The sequence below is a fragment of the Cygnus olor genome, chromosome 6 (genome assembly GCF_009769625.2).
Source record: "Cygnus olor isolate bCygOlo1 chromosome 6, bCygOlo1.pri.v2, whole genome shotgun sequence".
Lineage (NCBI taxonomy): Eukaryota > Metazoa > Chordata > Aves > Anseriformes > Anatidae > Cygnus > Cygnus olor.
The window spans coordinates 30,301,657-30,319,470 of NC_049174.1; the positions used below are offsets into that span (position 1 = coordinate 30,301,657).

Below are 17,814 nucleotides of genomic sequence, written 5' to 3' on the forward strand. Positions count from 1 at the left end.
CGCGCAGGGCGCCGCGCTTGGCATCCCGGAGTCCCCCCGCCCGGCCCGCCCTGTCCGTCCCCCCGGGCTCCGGTTTCCCTGTCGGAGGCAGATGCTTTCGCAGCCCTGTCCCTCCTCCTCCTTCTGCGGAGCAGCCTCCGCGCCGCGCTCCAGCCGCCCGGAGGTGCCTGCCCAGCCCAGCCCGGCCCGGCCCGGCACGGCCCGGCCCCGCCGGCCCCGGGCTGGCGGAGGGAGGCAGCGGGCACCCAGCCGCGGGGCCCCGGCCAGCCCCGCCGCCCTCCTCGGGGGGGCTCGGAGGGGGCTCGGCTCTCCTAGCTGCCCCCCAGCCCCTGGCAGGATGTTGCCCCCCTCCCGGACCCAGCTGGGGCTCTTCTTCATCCTCCTCTGCCCCGCCAACATCATCGGGCTCTGGTGGTGAGTAAGGGCATCCCGGGGGCGGGCGCGACGTGGGCGCCGGGGTCCCGAGCCCTTTAGGGGTGGTCCCGGCTCGGGGAGCGAGCCCCTGCACCCCTGACACCCCGACGGTGGGGACCGGGGCTCGCCGGGGGGGCAGAGCCAGCCTGGGGGTGCACACCGGGTGGGTTCGGGCTCCCCCGGGGCACCCAAGCGTGCTGGAGACTGGTGGGGGGCAGAGGGCTGGGGGGGGGGGGCCCTGGGGCACCCCGATCCCGCAGAAAGAGCCGCAGCCCCCCCGCCGCCCTACAAGCCCGCCGCCCGGCGGGGTTGTGTGCTTGTGGGGCGGGGAGGGGGAGCGGGGGCCTCCAGACCCCTCCAATAAGTCAACTTTAATTAAAAGCCCGAGGGTCCCCACGGCGTCCCCTCCCGAGCGGTGCCCTGGCCGCGGCGGGGACAAAACCCCTGTTTGTAATGGTGCCTTCATCAAAGGCAGGGACAGTGCTCTGCAGGATCCCGGAGGGGGTGGGGGATTCATTACAGGCGCAGAGCTGGGACCCAGCCTTGGAAAGCCCAGGTATCTGTCGAAACATGAACTATTTAAATCTATTAAGAATTTCACCCAGCCTGTCTTTATCCGGTTTTAAGTGCTTAGATTCCAGCTCCCCGGCGTGCCGTCCGGGCTATCATTCATTATCTGAGGCTATTCGTCTCCACATTGTCACACTCTTTTGACCCCTAAAATAAAGCTCTCCGTAAGCCTTTCCCCTCCCGTTCCCCCGCCCGCCCGGCAGTGATTTATTCCGCGGCTCCATCCCCTTCTCCAGCCCCGGCTGCGGGGACGCGGGGCGAAAGGGGGGCCTGGGTGGCTACAAATGGTGCCCTCGCCGTCGGTGTGGCACCGGCCGGGTTCGTGGGGAAGGGGTTAACGTGGCTCTGAGCGGGGTCGCCCTGCCGGGCAGGGTGCGTGCCGGGGGTCCCTCGCTCCCCGCCGCTCGCCTCCGGTCATCTGCGCCATCCCGGGGCACGGTCCCTCCCGCTGGCTGAGAGCTGCGTTCTTTTTCCTTGGCTAATTCTCAGCCCGCTGCTTTGCGCACGCAAAGGCTGTCCCTTCGGCCGTCCCTGCCGTCCTTGCCCCGGCCCCACCGACACCCACCCGGCGCCCCCCTCGTCCCCAAGCTCGCGTCCCGCACCCCAGCTGTGGGACGGCGGTGGCACCAGCCCACGGACGGAGCGGCTGGGGGGAAGAAGGAGCTCGCTTTGCCCTCAGTTTCGGGGCGGGTGGATGGGGCCAGCACGGGCAGGGCGCTCCGAGCCACGTCTCACCCCAAGCACGGGTCCCGCTGGTGCTGCGACTGTGCCCTGCGTGTGCTGGCAGCGCCAGCTTGGGGAGATTAGAAGGATTTGGCAGAGGAGGGCAAGGGGTCAAACTTGTTTTTTCTTCCCTTAAAAAAGAAAGAGAAAAGGAACCTTTAATTTAAGAATAATAAGGCAGCTGCAAGCAGCGTGGCCGAATGCGCCGGGCAGCGCAGGGGGGTCACCGGTGCGCACGGGCTTTGCCCAGAGTGAGCGAGCCCGGGGGAGGCGAAGCCCACCAAAGGGACGTGCCTGGCTTCCCAGGACGGGGCAGGTGGCTGATTCACGAGACGCTTCCCCCGGGCAGAGCTCGGGTCTCCTGCCCTGCTGAGATCATCCGGCACGTCCAGGGAGCTCTTCTTATGTGGGGGAGAGCCCCGGCGCTGCCGGCCCTGGCAGCAGGCTCCGGGCAGGCACCTTCCCACGCACCTGCTGCCGTGACCCGGCCACCTCCCAGGCGGGGGCTGCGTCCTGGTGCAGCTGCGCCTGGGCTCCTGGAGCACCCAGGGCATGGTGGCAGTGGTAGAGCCCTCCCTTGCTGTCCCTGTCACCGATGCACGGGGGTCTCGGTGGCGTGCCTTTGTGTTTCTCCGTCTTTGCACGCTCGCCTGGCTGCAAGGTGCTGCAGGGGCACCCGTGGGTGCTCATCCAAGGGGCACGTTCCCCCACGCAGGGAAGGAAGGGCTTCACCCACCCCTCTGCCTGGCCCACCTGCGGGCACAGTGGAGGGGGGTGCAGGGGCCGCCCGTTCGAGGTGCTTTTTCCCATTCTGGTGACAAATAACGTGTGAGAGCGGCATGGCGGGGTGGCTCGCGGGTCCATCTGCTCCGACAGACAGGTGCTGGTTTGGTGCGATGTCAGGGGAGGAACATTACGTGTTCCTGATGATTTCATAGCCTGAGAAAGAGCGCCTTCGCTGCAGCGGGGCGTCCCCAGACGGGTCACTGGGGATCCAGTCACCCTCATCCTCCACCCCCTGAGCCCCTGTGTTGGAGTCGAGGCAGAGGGACAGAGGGATGGACGCGTGCCTTCCCGTGGCAGAAGGGAGTGCCGATGGGGAAGATGGGCTGCTCACGTGCTGCAGGTCCCTTGGCTTGCGCCAGGCTGCAGGGAGTCAGCTCCCCTTGCTCACACCACCCCTGTAAAATCTGTTTCTTCCTCCTCCCTCCATTTTTTCATGTTTGTCAGCCAGCTCCTTGATTCCTCCCTGAACAGGACAGCTGGGGATGATTTTGGGCTCCCAGAACAGCAGGGACATAGGCAAACCTGGTGTCTGGGGAGCCCCAAGCATGTTCGGGGCAGGATTTGGGCTGAGATGGTTTGTGGCCGTGTCCCTTGGTCAGCTCAGGCATTGTACCATATCTGGCTGTCCCTTGCCACTCACACTGACGTGTGTCCCCATGCTCACCCTCTGTCCCACGTGCCACCCTGCTCCCATGCTTGCTGGTGTAGTCCCAAAGCTCCCACTGCCCCGCAGCCCCCCAGCCCAGCCAGGTTGTGCTTACCGGAGCGGAGGCACCTTGGGGACGGGGTGAGCAGAGTAAGGAGATGGAAGAACCAACCTCAACGTCAGAGCAAGGGGGAAAATCATGCCCAGCACCTGCAACGACATAGATCAACCCTCCCTGCCCCTGCGCCCATCCCCACCCAGCCGGCAGGTCTCAGCGTGGCTCCTCCAGACGGGGAGGACCCACCCTCTAGCACCCATGGGCTCCCTTTGCTGCACCCTGGCTCCCAGTTCCACTCCCCCCAGAGCCACCCCAGCTCGGGTCTCACCCTCCACCGGCCTCCCCTTTTCCTCCGCCGCCCCGACCAGCACCCACAGCACCACGAAGCACGGCCGAGCCTGTAAGGGCAGGCTGCTGGCTGGCATGCCCTTGGCTGAGCCGTGAGTCACCCGCCGTCCCGCTGACCCACACCCGCCACCCCACAGCCCCCAGGGTGCCCACGGGCTGTCCCGGGCGTGCCCCGGCCCCGGCTGCCCTGGCACGGGCAGCACCATGCAGGCAGCAGAGCGCTGCCAGGGGGGGAGCCCTGCCCCGTGGCACGCTCTGGGGCAGCCACGCTGGGTCTTCCAAAAGGAAAATGTTTCAGCCTAGCATGAAAATGCTCAGCCTAGCGTGGCCCCGCAGCCAGCAGGTCCCTGCCGTGCAAGAGCTTCCTTCCTTGGGGCAGCTTTCCGTAGATTTGCATCCCGTCCCTGCCCCTGATGCCCCGAGGAGAGCAGGGAAGGGGTGCCGCAGCTCTGCCCGACCCATGGGATTTCCAGCTCCCGTGATGCCCCCGGCACTGCTCAGCAGCCAAGCCCTGGCTGTGCCCCCCAGGCTGGTGACTTGCTGCTTACTCACCCCGCCGTGCTCCTCCTGCTGGGCTTTCAGCACCCCCCCAACCCTCCCGGGTCAGTAACCCAGCTCCAGGCACCCATGCACATCCCCAGGGGAGGAGCCGGGCGCTCGCAGGGCATCTGTGTGGGGAAGAAGGGAAGGTGGGCCAGGGAAAACCCATGTCCCCCCCTCACCCTGTTTGCACAGCTTGGAAGGAGATGGGCATGGGGTGAAGGTTTGGCTCCTGGCTGAGATTTCCTTGCAGGATTGCCCCTGCGTGTGAGCTGGGGGTTGGTGGTTGTGGCTTGTGAGGTGATGGAGCAATGGGGTGGTGGGGATGGGGTCTGCAGGGTTACCCGTCCCCCCAGGGATTTGCCGGCAGCTCAGCCCTACAGGGCTCACATCCTACAGATCTTGCCTCTCCAAACAGGTGGAGAAACACCTCTGGGCTCAGGGGGGTGGCTGGGCACCCTGGGGTGCTGTGTCCTCCCAGCTGAAGGCATCCAGAGGCAGGGATGGAGACCTGGCTGCGAGGTGAGCCGTGCCTTCGCTACCCCACAGCAGGGCCCCCCACTTTTCCAAGCAAGCTGCAGGAAATCACGTCATCCTGCACGCTGAAACCCAGGGCATGGCCAGCAACCTCTGCTAGGACACGTCCCAGCCTTGGAGCACATCTCTGCGACCCTGCTCCGAACAGCTCGCAGCCCGCACCGGCACGTGGGCAGGGTGGCACCAGGCTGCTGGGCTGGGAATGTGAGCTTTAGGGGAGGGATGGGGATCAGGGAAGCCGAGCACATCGCTGGGGTGCGTCTGAATTTCTCTGAAGCAAGGAGCTGAGGCACGGGTGTGAGGGCAGCCTCCAGCCGGGGGATTTAACACGACCCAGGAGCGGGAGGCTCTAACACCCGCACCCTCCTCCAGGGCTGCCTCTCCCTCCTGCACAGCCCGTCTCATTCGGGTCTGCTTTCCTGGCCCATCCTGGCAAAGTGCACGTGAAGGCTGACCACCCTCTTCCCCAGCAGCTCCGCCAGCCCCCTCCATCGCCTCCCTGCAAGCTGGGACCCTTGTGCTCCGTCCCCTGGCCAGGAGAAGCCCTGCCCCACGCCACCTGGGGAGCCCCGGGGGTGCTGGGGCTTTGTGCCAGGCTCCTTTTGGTTGGGAACTGGAGTGGAGGCTCAGTGACCCCGAGCTGAGCCAGAAAAGCTGGGCGTTATGTCCTATGAGCCCCCGGCTCTGCTGTGCTTGCACCAAAAGCCGCAGCTCTGCCTCCCGGCGCATCGCTGGAGGTGGGCTTCAGGAGCTGACGGTGTGGCAGCAGCAGGGTGGCGGGGGTGAGGATTTGTAGGGCAGGTCCAGGTCCTCTTCAGTGCCTCAGTTTCCCCTTTTCACAGTGGGGGCAGACCCCATTTCAGGAGGCTGCCACCCCCCGGGCACCGTTTCGGCTGCGGGCGCAGGGATGCTGCGGAGAGGCTGCAGGGCTGGGGTGCCCTGGGCGGGCTGGGGGGGCCACTCTGGCGACCCAGCTCCATCACCAGGGCAGGGGGAGGAGTGCCCGGCAGCAGAGGTGGGGCACCTTAATTGTAGATGCGGGAGGCCTTGGAGCAGGACAAGCTCAGGCAGATCTGGGCCCCGCGCCGGAGCCCTTGCCAAAGCAGTAGCAGTTTGGCAGCATTTTTCTTGCCCTTGTCTCCCCCCCCCCCCCCAACCTCCCCCCCCCGATCCTACAAAGCAAAAACAGCTCTCGGGCTCCCGGCAGCCTCCCCTCGCGAGAAAGCAGAGCCCAGCGGAAATTAATATCGCGCGGGGCTTAGGCAGCCCACCCCACAGCCGGGCCGGGGTGGGGACCCCCGCGGTGCCGCCAGCCCCCAGCCCTCCGGGGCCGAGCTCTCCCCGTCCTGCCGGCCCGTCTGATCCGGGGTGAGCCGCAGTTCAGCATTTGATCTGAGGGCCTGAGGGCTCGCGCATCGTTTTTATAAGAAGTACAAAGAGTCCTCTCTTAATGAAAGTCCCGGCCCGGCTCCCCTGCTTCCCCACCCTGCCCCATCAGCCAGCCAAGCGGCCCTGGCCCTGTCGCAGCCTGGCACGGAGGAGGCGATGCCCGTGAGGACAGCGTGGTATGGGATATGGGGCGGGCTGGTAGCGTCCCAGATGCCTCGGTTTCCCAATCCTCTGGGGTGTTGGGGACACTTGGGGCTGTTTCTGGCATCAGGGAGGGCTTCGGGTCCCCCGGTGCTTCCCCGGCTGCTCACCCCTTTGCAGCGTGACGTGCCAGCACGGGGATACTGGGCTGTGGGGGACAAATGAAGCTGTGTGCTCCCCAGCAGTGCTTTCCTCAGTCCCCTGCGGGAGGCCACCTTTCCAGGCTCTGCATCTCTTTAATCCTTCAAACCCCCAGCCAAAGCATCAGGGCTCCTTTTCCAGGCTGAGAGGACACATCCTCCCAAACCCTGCCTCCCTCGCAGACGTGTCCAGCAGGGATGTTCCCGGCCCGGCCCCATCCCTGCTCATCCCAGGGGGAGCTCAGGGCGAGCAGCGAGGGACTGGTTAGCCTGGTCCAGGCTTGGCAGCCTGACGTGGAGCAGGGGGAGCCTGGGAAGGGCTTCGACCTGAGAAGCAGGGGCTAGGAGGGGGGCTCACGGCTCCTGCAGCCTGGCGTCCGCAGCCCGGTGTCCTGAGCACAGCCCCCCAGCTGAGCGGGAGGGAGAGAAAAAAGGAAACCCAGAGCGTACTTACACACAGAGATTTATCTTGTGATTTTCGAGCCCCTGGGGCTTGGCCAGACTATAAAGGCCTGTCTGGGTTTGGAAGCGGCGCTGCAGCTGGTGCTCGGCAGCGAGCGGGGCCACGAGCAGCACAGGCAGCCCTGGTCTGCACCAAAAAACGCGGCCAGGGAACCTCTGCTCCAGGAGGGGACAGCGGCTGCGGCAGGGCTGGCACAGGGGTCCCTCGGTGCCGGGGATGGGACCTTGCTGGCCCTGCTGGCCCAGCCCAGCATCCCTGGCGCAGCGCTGGGAGGCTGGGTGAGAGGCTGCTGGCACGCAGCTCGCAGCATCCCTGGGGCAAAGCGGCTCCAGTTTGCACAAGACCCCCCCAAAATCCTTGCTTGTAGCCTTAGAGCAGCTGCGCTCTTCCCCTTGCAGCCCTGGCGCATCCCAAACTGCGGGGGGCACGCCGAGTGTGGCAAAGCACGAGGCCAGAGCACAAGGCCGTGCTTGGGGCACGCTGAATTCGGGCAGCCCGGGGCCACGCGCCGGCTGAAGGCACCTCGGCGCTGCAGGATGGGTGGCGTGGGCAGGAAGCTGGCGGCACGCGGCGTGCCTGCCCTCTGCCCGCGGCACCGCTGCGCCAGCGCCCGCCCCGGCACCGGGCAAAACGCGTGGGGGAAGTACAGGAGTTTCTGTAGCCAGCGGCGTGCCGTCGTGCTCAGGCTTTGCCTCGCAGCCCGGAGAGGCAGCACCTCTCTCCAGCTGTGCTGGCGAGGAGCTGGCTCTGGCAGGGCCCCAGCCGGGACTTGCCCTCCCGCACCGGGATCGTCAGGGCTGATGCCGTGCGCATCCCTCCCTCGCCTGCCCGCGGCCCCGTTCCCCGGGGTGGGTGCCCGGGAAGGGGAGGTGAGCGTGGGAGCTGGGGAGTGAGCCTGGCCTGCAGCGCGGGGGCTTTATCTCCAGCAAGGTCGCTGGGCTCATATCCCATGGGGTAAAGCAGAGAGAAAACCCTGAGTTGGGGAGGTGATGCCCGTGGGGTGCCAGGAGCAGCAGCCGCCCTCATTCATGCTGAGGAGCCAGGGCTGTGCCAGGTCAGTGCCAGACCCAAGGAGCAGGCGCTGAGCAGCACAGCGTCTCTGCCACCTCCACAGGGGACACCGCCATCACCCCCAGGGATGTCCCCGAGTGCCTCGGGGTGAACGGGACGCGGCTGGCACCGTCCCGTGGCCCCGCTCCGCCCCCGGGAGCGGGTCTGGCCGTGCCCCGCGCCCGGTCCCCCCGCTCGGGTGCTGGTTTTGCTCTGCTCGCTGTCCCTCCTGCAGGGCAGTGGGGAGCCCCCTGGTCATGGACCCCAACAGCATCTGCCGCAAGACGAAGCGGCTGGCGGGGAAGCAGGCGGAGCTGTGCCAGCTGGAGCCGGAGATCGTGCAGGAGGTGGCCAAGGGCACCAAGCTGGGCGTGCGGGAGTGCCAGTACCAGTTCCGCTTCCGCCGCTGGAACTGCACCAGCCACAGCAAGTACTTCGGCAAGATCCTGCAGCAGGGTAAGGCCGCCTCTTCCCATGCCTCGCTGCTCCCCAAAAAGCACACCATGCACAGATGTGTGTGTGCGCACACGTGTGTGTGTGTGTGTGCGCGCACAGAGGGGCTTGCTCGGTGCTCCTCCTGAGGTTTTACTGCCGGGACATGTCTCCCCGTGTTGTAATGAAGCAATTAGCGATGCTCCCAGACAGCGCGGGGCTTCACACAGCCCAAGAATGCACCCTCGTCTGGCAGTGATTTACTGCTCCCCCAGGACCCCGCTGCGTGCAGGGGGGAAGGGGCCTGGCGGGGAGGTGGCCCTGGGGAGCTGCTCCTCACCCCACGGGTGCCCAGAGCCTGCAGATCCCTCGTCCTGCCCTTGGAGCAGGGTGGGCACCCTGACATCACCCTTGCATGCACTTCCCATGCCCGAGGGCTTGGGGGGCAGGAGGTGGAGGGGATGCTAGAAGGTCCTCACTGTCAGGACACTTCCACGGGCACTGCGCTGTGGTGCTGCCCCTGCTCCCACACCAGTCCCTGTGAAGGTCCTGGCGCAAGCCCCGGTCTCCTTGGCCACTGCGTCTCCCTGGCATGCACCAGGAGAGAGCAGGTATGCCCTTCGGTCAGGGTGGCGGTGCCCCGAGGACAGCATTTTGCAATTTTCCTCCTCTTCTCCTCCTCCCTGGAGGGACTGGCAAGGGCAGGGCACCTTGGGCACCCCACAGCTGCGGGCGACGGCCGGGAGCAAAGCTGTGCCCCCAGGGAGACACGGCTCCCCGGGAAACCCTCGCCACAGCCCCTTCAATCCACGGCGGGGTGGCTGGAGGCTGAACTGCCTGCTGCAGGGGGCAGCCGGGGCCGAAGGCGATGCAGCCGCATCAGGCTCCTCTCTCCCAGCGAGGATGCTGCGGTGAGCCCTGGTTCCCCAGAGCCCCGCCGGTGTGGGCACAGCCGTGTCCCCGTCCCTCCCCGTGTGTGCGAGGTGCAGCGTGTCAGGGCGTGCTGGCGTGGGGCAGCTGCGTGTCTGCAGGAGCTGGCAGGGGAGCCGCATCCCCACCCAGGGTGGCACGGGAGCCCTGCCAGCCGCAGGCTGCCCCCCGAGGGCACTGACTGCCCGTGAGACAGCAGGCAGAGTCCTGGTGGTCCAGGGGCAGGAGGGACAGGGTAGGGGACGCCTGCCCCCCGGGTGGCATGGCTGGAAAGGGATGGGTGTGCCCAGTTCCCTTTCCTCCTGCAGACCCCCCCCCGGGTTCAGAATGCACTTCATTCAGGGATGGGGAAACAGCCCTTCTGCAGAGCTGCTGCCCTGTCCCCCCCTCCTCAGCCTGTCCTCGCCGTCGCACGGCCCCAGGCCAGCGGTGTCCCACCAGCTGGAGGCAGAGTGACAGTGGCTGGGGACCTGCAGGGCCAGGGGACAACCTGAGAGCTCCTGAGGATGAGGGTGAATGCGTTATATGTGCTCTCACGCCTCTGTACACACACAGATGTGGGCTCAGCACCCTGTGTTGCACGCGCGTGTGCCGCACATCTCCACCACACACGTGCTGCACGTGCGTGGGTCAGGATTTGTGTGGGGCACGGCAGAGCAGTGGGGCTGGGGCTGCTCTGGGCAGGATGAAGCCCCTAAAACCTGCCATAGGGCTGAGGGTAGGGGATGCTCAGCCTCTCTGGCATCAGGAGTGACCCCAGTGACCGTCCTGGGGTCCAGCCGGGAGCATCTCCCCCAGCCCCCTCTGTCCTTCCCTACATGGGCTGCAGACACCCCCCGTCTCCCCTGCCCACCCCCACGCAGGCCGTGCCACCCCCTGTGCCCCGGTCACTCCCTGGGTGTCACCACCCCGGGCCACCCCTGCCCTGGCACCCAGGGGCCCGCCTGGCACAGGGGGGTGCAGGAGCCCCCCGAGCGGGGCGCCGCGCCCCCGCTGCCAGAATCCCCCGCTGGCTGCGGCTGCGAGCGGCAGGTCCGGGCAGGGGAAGGATGCTTGGAATTTGTGTCCCGGAGCAGAGAGAGACAGGAGCAAATACTAATAATAAATAATCCTGCAGGGTGGAGGCTGCGCCGGTGCAGGGAGGGGGGGGCAGGCATCGCCCCGTGGCAAAGTGGGTACGGCGGGGAGTGCAGGCAGGACAGCTTCCTCGCTGCCACCCGGCAGAGTGCGTGTGGCACCCGTGGTGTCCCTTGTGGCACTGCTCTGCTCCCTGGGTGCCACTGGGGAGGGCATTTTGCTGTCTGGGGGGATGTTGCAGGGTGCTGAGAGGATGCTGTTGGTACAACCTGGCCACCCAAGCCTCCCTGCCTGCAGCCAGCACCAGCTCCCCGAGCTCCCCTCCTTTACAGGGGGCAGCAAGGGTAGGTATGAGTTTCGGTTTCCCACCGGCAGCCCCTAGGACCTACTCTGGGACGGGCGCATCACCAGGGAGCAGCACCAAGCAGAGGGGAAGGGGAGATCCGAGCCCCCACGGGTGCAGGCGAGGGGGTGCTTTGCTTGCAGAGCCTTAGCCAGAGCTGACCCAGCGTCCCGGTCCTGCTGTTCCCCTGCAGATATCCGAGAGACAGCCTTCGTGTACGCCATCACGGCGGCCGGCGTCAGCCACGCCATCACGCAGGCCTGCAGCATGGGCGAGCTGCTGCAGTGCGGCTGCGAGCTGACCCGCAGCCGGGCCCCCCCCTCGCCCACGGCGGGGCCGGGCACCGAGGGCACGGCCTGGGAGTGGGGGGGCTGCGGGGACGACGTGCAGTTCGGCTACGAGAAGTCCCAGCAGTTCATGGACGCCAAGAGCAAGAAAGGGAAAAACGACATCCGCGCCCTCATCGACCTGCACAACAACGAAGCCGGGCGCTTGGTAAGGGTCCCTGCGCTCCCTGCGGGCGGGATGCAGCACCACCCCAAGCCCCCTGGGTGAAACAGACCCCAACACACTTCAGAAGCCATTCGGAGGTGCTTTGGGAACCCCATATCCCCCCTCAGCATCCTCCCCGGGACCAGGGCAGGGCGGATAGGCTGGGGATGCCGGGCAGGGGTGCGTGTGCCGGGAGGCGACCGGGGTCTCAGCGCCGCCGTCTCTCCGCAGGCGGTGCGCAGCTACATGAGGACAGAGTGCAAATGCCACGGGCTGTCGGGCTCCTGCACCCTGCGGACCTGCTGGCGGAAGATGCCCCATTTCCGCGAGGTGGGGGACCGCCTGCTGGAGCGCTTCAACGGCGCCTTCAAGGTGATGGGGGGCAACGACGGGAAGACCCTCATCCCGGTGGGGGACAACATCAAGCCCCCCGACAAGCAGGACCTCATCTACTCGGCCGACTCGCCCGACTTCTGCTCGGCCAACCGCAAGACGGGCTCGCTGGGCACGCGGGGCCGCGTCTGCAACAGCACGGCCATGGACACGAGCGGCTGCGACCTGCTGTGCTGCGGCCGCGGGCACCGCGACGAGACCGTGGTGCTGGAGGAGAACTGCCTCTGCCGCTTCCACTGGTGCTGCGTGGTGCAGTGCCGCAAGTGCTCCGTCCGCCAGGAGCTCAGCCTCTGTGTCTGACGGCCTCCGCCACCCCGCTGCCACCCCGCCGGTCCCCATCGGGTGAGGACGCTTCGGGGGCCACCCCCCGGGATCGTGCCGCGGGCGTGCTGCAGCCCTGGGACACGGAGAGGTGACCCGGTGGGTCCCGGAGAGCAGGCTGGGCTGGCGGATGGGGAGCCCAGCTCTGCGGGCGGGATGTTCCCGCTGCCTGGGGATACTGCGGGGCTGCCCGGCATCCCCACGGCCCCTCGGGGGGGCTGCGGGTGCAGAGCTTCCACTAATAAAGCTATTTAAAGCCGGTGTGCTCCAGCGCTTCCTGGGGAGGGCTGGGAAGCGCTGACTGCCATCCCGCGAAGGGCAGCTGTCCCGTCCTGGCCGTGTGTCCAGAGCAGCCTGATCCCCTCCAGCCCGTGCTCAGCCACACAGCTCACTTTCCATCCTCTCCCTGCTTTTCTCCACGGTGGCGATCTCAGGAGACGAGCATGGATGAGGCCGAGCGCTCTCCTGGCCCAGGCTGGGCGATTCCACACCGTGCCCATCACCACCGTACCCAAGGCATTTGTGAACCGCAGCCCCTGGTCCCCCCACTCACCTCTCCCCAGGAGGTACCGCCAGCCACCCCGATGCCACGGTGACGGGCTGGGACTTTCTTGAAGGCGTCCCCTATTCTTTTCTCTCCACCTCCAGCCACCTCCGCCGCAGTCCCCGCCGCGGGGGTCTGGCACGGTGAAGCCCCGCGTGGCGCTGGCACCGTGGGGTTGGTGGCATGCGAGGCATTCTCTTGGCATGCTGTGGGCCACGTGCAGCCTCACCTGGCTGGCACGGGGCCAGGCAGGGCTCGGTAACACGATCAGCCCGTACCCTCCTGGGCAAACACGGGGTGAGGAGCAGCAGCGAGAGCGCTGCCAGGCAGGGCAGGAGCGGAGCTCGTGGCGTGGGCGCGCTGCAAGGCGAAGGGGGCTGCGGTGCCCACCGGTGCTGAAAAAAAACACCATGGGTCCCTCCTCGCCCAGCCCTGGCAGCGAGGAGGAAGCAGGGTGCTGGTGAAGCATTAACGTGGCCTGGTGAGCGCTCGGGCGGGAGCCTCTAAATCTGTCAGCTGCAGCTTTAGAGCTGGAAATTCCCTCCTGGCCCGGGGAGAGGGGAGGCACATGGGGCGCCCGGGAACTCCCGGCCATGCGCGTAGGAGCACATCGGTGCGTGTGAGCAGGGCTGGGAGGGTGCGTGCCAAGGTACCTGTGCGTGCAGGCAGCTCTGTGTGTGTGTGCACGCTCAGGTAACACGCTCGTGCATGTTCACCGCTCTACGTGGGCATTTGATCTCGCGTGCGCAACCCTCACTGCGTGTGCAAGCCCCTCGTGTGTGCAAACAGGTTTGCCCATGTGTCTTCGCACACGTCTACTCATGTGGGACAAATTGTCAGTGTGCTTGGAGGTGACCGTGTCCCCCTGAGTGTCTGTGTGCAAGTGTGTTTGTTTGTCTTACTTACTCTGCTCTGCCCCTGCAGCATCCCAGGCTGCGGGCAGTTGTACCGGGGGATGCTGAATCTCCCCGCGAAATGTCGGAGCGCAGGGGCTGTGCCTGGGGCTGGGGGCAACGTTTCCTGCTCCATCCCAGCCACGGCCTTCAGTCAGCTCCTTCTCCGGGCCCTGCCCCAGTTTCCCCACCCCGGGCTGCTGCTGGCTGCATGTGGAGGGCTGGGTCACGGATAAAGCCTGGGCAAGGCAGGTAGCGCTGTGAGCAGGGGATCTGACCTGTGGCCTCTGTGCCGTTGCCAAAGTTACAGCTCCTGGAGGCTGGAAACCACAAAAGCCAAAAACGCGGAGGAAAAGAAGCTGGAAAATGGAGTGAGGGCAGGGGCAAGGGCTTCTGCCACTCGGGGAGAGACACACGGCCGCTGACTGTGGGGTGACTCCTCGGCACCCCCAGGACATCTCCAAGCACCCTGCCCGGCTGGAGGGGGGACAGCGGCTGGGGGCGTGCTGACCCCTGCCACCGCTCCCACTGGCAGAGATGGACCCATGCCCTGGGACCCCCTCATTTCCCCCGCCCCCCTCCCCCCCCCCAGATTCCTAGAAGTCCCCTATCTCTCCAGACCCTTCGGACCCCCTTGGGGACACCCCCCAGACCCCCAGAGCCCCCCCGGGAGCCCGCAGCATCCCCTCTGTCGCCGTGGCAACGCGGGATGCGGGACGGGGCCGCTCTGCGCGGCGCCCCGAGGCCGCCAGGGGGAGCCGGGACCGGCCCGGGGGTGTCCCGGGGGGGCTTGGGGGAGGGCATGGGGGGGAGCCGGGGGGCGTACGAGGGTGTCCACGGAGGGTACGTACACGTGTGTGCGGCAGTGCGTGTGCACGGGGGCGATGTGTGCCACGGTGCACGAAGAGATGCTGGGGGGTTGTGCAGCCCGGATCCCAGGGCTGGGCAGTTTAAGTTGCAGAACTTACCGAGGGAAAAAGGGAAGTTTATAAAATGTGGGTTAAAAAAAAAAATAAACCCCCAAAAGTCTGTAATGTGAATGGCTTCGTTTTTATTTTATTTTATTAATTTTTTTTTTTCAATGGGAAGAGCACAACTTTCCCCTCAATTGCTCGAGTTGAAAACAGCCGGACAGATTAATTCAATCAAACTTGGGGAAAAAGAAAATCCCTCTGGACTGAGACCAAAAATAGAATGTTTTTTTTTTTTTTTTGCCAAAAAAAGAAGCTTTTTAGGAAAGTTTGGAGCAACGCGGCTAGGCCCGCGAGGGGGAGGCTGAGAAACCCGGAGAGCAGCTGGGCCGAGGGAAAACTTGAAGGGCAGCACCCGAAACCTCCGGCAAGTTGTGGCCAGGGCTCCTGCCGTGCCAGCCCTGCCCTCCCGGGAGCCCCCCTGTTCTCCCGCGCCCTGCTCCGGGCTTCGCTTTTCCCCAGGGAGCTGCCCTGCTCTGTCCCCGCTCTCTCCGGACGCAGGGACAGATGTCACCCGTGGGGCCCCACCCGTGCCGAGCCGCCCACCGCATCCCAGTGCCCCGTGTCCTCACCCCGGATGGGGACCAGCGCCTTCCGCCCATCCCCGGGGCCGCTCATCCTGCCCTGCAGGGCAGAGGCACCCGGAGCACTGATGCGCTTGGCCAGTCCCCGTCCGGTCGCCTCCCTGCCAACCCAGCTCCCGGGGTGGCCCCAGGCTGGGCGCTGGCCCACCAGTCCCCGTGGGGACTCTGGTGACACCCACAGGCTGGTACCCAAATCTCCCCATCCTTACACCTCGCGGAGGGAAGGCAGGAGACACCTGCCAGGTGGGAGCGAGGGAACCTGAAGGATGTGGGTCCGACGGTGCCCAGCACCTCCAGCTGCCTCCATCCCCGCTGCCGGCTGCCGAGAGGAGGAGTGGAGGAGCTCTGCCCCGGCACAAGGATGCTCCTGGGGTTGGCCGCATCCCGCTCCTCCGCCCCGACGCGAGGGGCAGCGTGGCCGAGGCAGGGTTCCCGGGGGCTGGCACGCACCCGCCACCCCGTGCCCCGCCAGCTCCCCAGCCCGGGGCAGCCAGGAAGACAGGCCGGGCCGGCCGGGTGGCCGGGCGGTGCGCTCCTGAGTCACGGCGAGCAGACTCGGGCAGGTCGCCGGCCGCGTGCCAGCGGGAGGGCAGCGGTGCTGGGGGCTCCGCTGCCGCCGGTGAGTAACAACGCCGCAAAGGCAGGGGCGCCCCCACCCCGCCCCGAGCCCTGACTCACTCGCGGCCGTGGCTCCGGTCCCGTGGGTGCCGCCGGGCAGGGGCGGCGAGGAGATGGTGAATGCTGAGCCGTGTGGGCTCCTTCCTCGCCATCCTCCTCCTCCCAGCGGGACGGCAGGGTCCGTTGCACGGTGCGAGGCAGCAGCCGTGCCCTCCTGTCCGTGCTGGTGGCAGCAGGCTGGGTGTCAGTCCCGCTGCTGCTCCATCCCTGCCCGTCCTCCAGCTGCCCCCATGCTCCTGGTGCTTCTCCTGGTGCTTCTCCTGCACCCCTCTCTGTGCTCGCAGAGCTGCCCCGTCCTCCCACGCCACTAAGAGGTTGCCCTCGGACATCCCAGAGCCCCAGCGAGGTGACCCACTGCTCCAAAGAGTGCCTGGAAGAACCACCATGTGGTTCTCCTGGGTGCACGGCGTGGCGTTGCTTATCCCAAGGCAGGAGGGGCTGAAGGGTTTCCAGAGAAGCTGTGGCTGCCCCATCCCTGGAGGTGCTCAAGGCCAGGCTGGATGGGGCTTTGGGCAACCTGGCCTGACGGGAGGTGTCCCTGCCCACGGCAGGGGGCTGGAATGAGGTGATCTTAAAGGTCCCTCCTGATGGAGACGGCAACACAGGAGCCAGGGGCGCAGGGCCTCTGCGTGGGGTGCCAGGGAGGGTGAGGTGGGCAGCAGCTGGCAGGGTCTGCTCCTGCCTCGGAGGGGGAACGGAGCAGGGGGTGAGTGGGCAGGACGGAGGGAGGGACATGAGGTGCAGAGATGGATGGAGGGACACAAGGATGGAAGGACAGGCTGGAGGGATGGAGAGGCAGAGGGACAGCAGCTTCCCCAGCCCCCTGCACAGAGCACACGCTCAGGCACCATCTGGGTGATGGGGAGGAAAGGCTGCAGCAAAGGTCTCACCCAGCTCTTCCTCAGCCTGGGGGCGTTGCTGGGACCAGGGCCCCTCACCTGCCCGTGCTGCCTGCACCGAGGCAGTGGGACACAGGGCTGGGCTCCTCCTGGAGTCAGCAGGAGCATGAGGGCGAGAGACCCGCTTTTGGAAGCGGTTATATTGTTAGGGGCTGGAGGAGGATGACAAGGTCCCCCCCTCCGGTTTGCCTTGGCATTTGTTTGTGTGCGGGATCCCAACGAGCACACAAACATCTGCGCTGCCAGGAACCAGGTGCTGGGATCCCCAGAACTGCGGGAGATGCTTTCCAGTGGGCAGGAGCCCTGCTGCCACTGGGGGAGCCCCAAGGGGAGTTCCCTGGCCCAGGGCATCGCGCTTGGTCCACATGGACCAGGGTGCTGCCTGTGCCGTGGCCTGGAGAGAAAAGGAGCGCAGGACTGGGGTCTGGGCTGGGAGGAGGCGGGGAGTGCAGGAGCAGTGACCCCATATCAGAGCCCAGTGTGTGTCACCACCACCCCAAGCCCCCTGGTGTGCTCTGTCCAGCACAGACACCGCACCTTACATTGGCCAGTCTGCAGCAAGGGGACAGGCATCCCGTGTCCCCTTTGCTGGCTGGGGGGTCCTGACAGCACTACCAGCCTCCTGCGTCACCCCACCAGGGCTGACATCGCCCGCTGGGTGCTGTGGGACCCAGGAGGGCAGCAGCCGCGGGGGCAGTGGGCTGGGAGCAGAGGAGCAGCCAGCAGCCCCACAAAAGGGACCTTGGTGGGGATGCCACCCCCCGGCTCCCAGACTCCCTGCAGTGCGTGGGGGGGGCACAGCACAGCCTTGGGGGCCCAACCCCAGATGGCAACTCATTTCCCAAAGGAAACCCATTTTCCTCCCCGGTGCAAACAGGAACCGACACGCCGGCGGAGCTGGCAGCCCCAGGCAGCAGAGACACGGTGCCCACCCGGGGGGAGAGCTCGTTGCCAGCTGCCACCCGGCTGGTGACGGCGTGAGCACCAGCCTAGCGTGGGATGTGGTGGCTGGGGACATCGGGGAGCTGCGGGGGCACTGCCCGCCTCCCCCCGGCCACCAGCACCAGCTGGCTCCCAGGAGCAGCCCGTGGGCAAGGAGCTGAACGCAGGGGGCCACCACCGCCAGGAAGGGGCTGCACGGGGGCTGGTGGGTTTGTGGAGAGCCCTCCTAATGTTGCTTTTCCAGGGCCACCCTCCTGTCCCCAAGCAGGCAGCCCAGTGCCCGGCTGGGATGGGAGAGGGCATGGTGACAAGGATGCTGGAGCCGGGTCCCGGCTGCTCTCCTAGGAAGGCTTGCGGGGAAACTGAGGCACGGGGCGCTCCAACCCATTTGCCCGCCTGCACAGCCCAGCTCCTGCCAGCCCCGTGCACGTCCCCTGCCACCCCATGCAA

General features: G+C 66.6%; 1 protein-coding gene across 2 annotated transcripts; it reads left to right on the forward strand.

Annotated features, from left to right (window-relative positions):
- Nucleotides 1-165: 165 nt before the first annotated feature.
- WNT6 (Wnt family member 6) lies at nt 166-12,112 on the forward strand. Of its 2 annotated transcripts, none has more exons than XM_040561678.1 (4): nt 166-414; nt 8,101-8,321; nt 10,841-11,142; nt 11,371-12,112. In XM_040561678.1, exons 1-4 carry the CDS (start codon nt 338-340, stop codon nt 11,830-11,832), a joined length of 1,062 nt encoding a protein of 353 aa, XP_040417612.1. In that variant the 5' UTR covers nt 166-337; the 3' UTR covers nt 11,833-12,112. The 2 variants fall into 2 exon arrangements, with proteins under 2 accessions (XP_040417612.1, XP_040417613.1); XM_040561679.1 differs by having other exon boundaries at nt 8,106-8,321.
- Nucleotides 12,113-17,814: the final 5,702 nt, after the last annotated feature.

Excerpts from the sequence above, each read along its gene's own strand:
- WNT6 (XM_040561678.1), top strand. The coding sequence starts at position 338 with ATGTTGCCCCCCTCCCGGACCCAGCTGGGGCTCTTCTTCATCCTCCTC. Across the intron at positions 8,322-10,840 it reads CGGCAAGATCCTGCAGCAGG|ATATCCGAGAGACAGCCTTC; the intron begins GTAAGGCCGCCT and ends GTTCCCCTGCAG. Across the intron at positions 11,143-11,370 it reads ACAACGAAGCCGGGCGCTTG|GCGGTGCGCAGCTACATGAG; the intron begins GTAAGGGTCCCT and ends GTCTCTCCGCAG.